Raw genomic sequence first — 1,681 nt, forward strand, 5'->3', positions numbered from 1 at the left:
AAAACAGGCAAAGCCCACCGCCGCGGCCAACAAAAAGAAGACTAGCGGCAACAAGAAAACTTCAGTTTGATGACGAGAACAAATTTAAAAAAAATTAACAAACGGCTCTTCTCAGAGCCATCAATGAAACGATGATATCGAGCCTCTCTTTCTTCAAAGCTGTCTTGTTTTTTATTATTACTCCGTTGTCTTTTTTTTATTCACGTTCCGCTCGTTTACCCAAAAATGGGTAGCATAAGAGAATAAATTTGTAAAATATGTAATTTCATACGCACGGTTTACGCGGTTAGCATGAGAAACTGATTATGAAAAATTTCATTTTTGTCAGGAAAGTATGCAGATTGAAGAGAACTGTTGCAACATTTCTGCCTAAGCTATTAGGCTTTTATGCGATTGCTATTTTTTCACTAAAATCAAATTTTCTGGTGCAAAATGCAAATTGTAATAATTAATAATACTTTGTCGATAACTGGCTACAAAAGTTAAAACATCTAAAGGCCAAGGAATCTAAAAAACCGAAATGGGCTACCACCAAAAAACAGGCAAAGCCCACCGCCGCGGCAACAAGAAAACTTCAGATTGATAGCGAGAATAAAATTTGAAAAAAATTAACAAACGGCTCTTCTCAGAGCCATCAATGAAACGATGATATCGAGCCTCTCTTTCTTCAAAGCTGTCTTGTTTTTTTATTATTACTTTGTTGTATTTTTTACGTTCCGGTCGTTTACTCAGAAATGGGAACCATAACTGAATAAATTTGTAAAATATGTAATTTCATACGTACGGTTAGCATGAGAAACTGATTATGAAAAGTTACATTTTTGCCAGGAAAGTATGTAGATTAAAGAGATCTGTAGCACCATTTCTGCCTAAGCTATTTCATTTGTAAATTGATAAATACCATCCACATGTTTAATTATAAATACAGCTAATTGATTGTTTTTACTCCGTTGTATTTTTCGTTCCCGTCGTTTACGCAAAACCTGAACGTCTGACCTTTAATTGAATAAATTTGTAAAATATGTAATTTCATACATACGGTTTATTACACGATTAGCACGATTTCACTTTTGTCAGGGATGTATGTAGGTTAAATTATTCGTAAAGCAACATTTAATTTGGAAATTGATAATTAATTACCATCCAAAAGTTTAATTATAAAAACAGCTAATCAAGGTGCTAAATTAGAGAAATGTAATGACGTTAAAAATTTCCAGTAATTGCAAATTAATTAAAATAGTTTAGAAACTCACAATATCACGTTAGCATTGTTTGCAGCACGTTTACACGATTGGACTAAAACCACGTGACCGAAGCGCTTTCTATTAGGTCGGCTCACCTCGTGTCTATATAAAATGTTGCCTACTGTGTGCTTGCAGTATTCTAACTAGATTATCAGTTCCCACTCGTTGCTTTTACGTTCAAACAAGTTGCAGACAGTATGGCAAGAACCAAGCAGACGGCTCGCAAGTCAACCGGTGGCAAGGCACCTCGCAAGCAGCTGGCCACGAAGGCTGCCAGAAAAAGCGCTCCGGCTACCGGAGGTGTCAAAAAACCTCATCGTTACAGGCCTGGTACAGTGGCTCTCAGAGAAATCAGGCGCTACCAGAAAAGCACCGAGCTGCTCATCAGAAAACTGCCCTTTCAAAGACTCGTTCGTGAGATAGCTCAGGATTTCAAG

At 36.8% G+C, this 1,681-nt stretch overlaps 1 protein-coding gene across 1 annotated transcript; it reads left to right on the forward strand.

Annotated features, from left to right (window-relative positions):
* Positions 1-1,441: 1,441 nt before the first annotated feature.
* Positions 1,442-1,681, forward strand: HELRODRAFT_79110 (hypothetical protein; the record flags this gene model as incomplete). Its single annotated transcript, XM_009019472.1, has 1 exon — positions 1,442-1,681. A coding segment is annotated over one exon (240 nt), but the record flags the coding sequence as incomplete, so codon positions are not given.

The sequence above is a fragment of the Helobdella robusta genome (assembly GCF_000326865.2).
Source record: "Helobdella robusta unplaced genomic scaffold HELROscaffold_24, whole genome shotgun sequence".
Classification (NCBI taxonomy): domain Eukaryota; kingdom Metazoa; phylum Annelida; class Clitellata; order Rhynchobdellida; family Glossiphoniidae; genus Helobdella; species Helobdella robusta.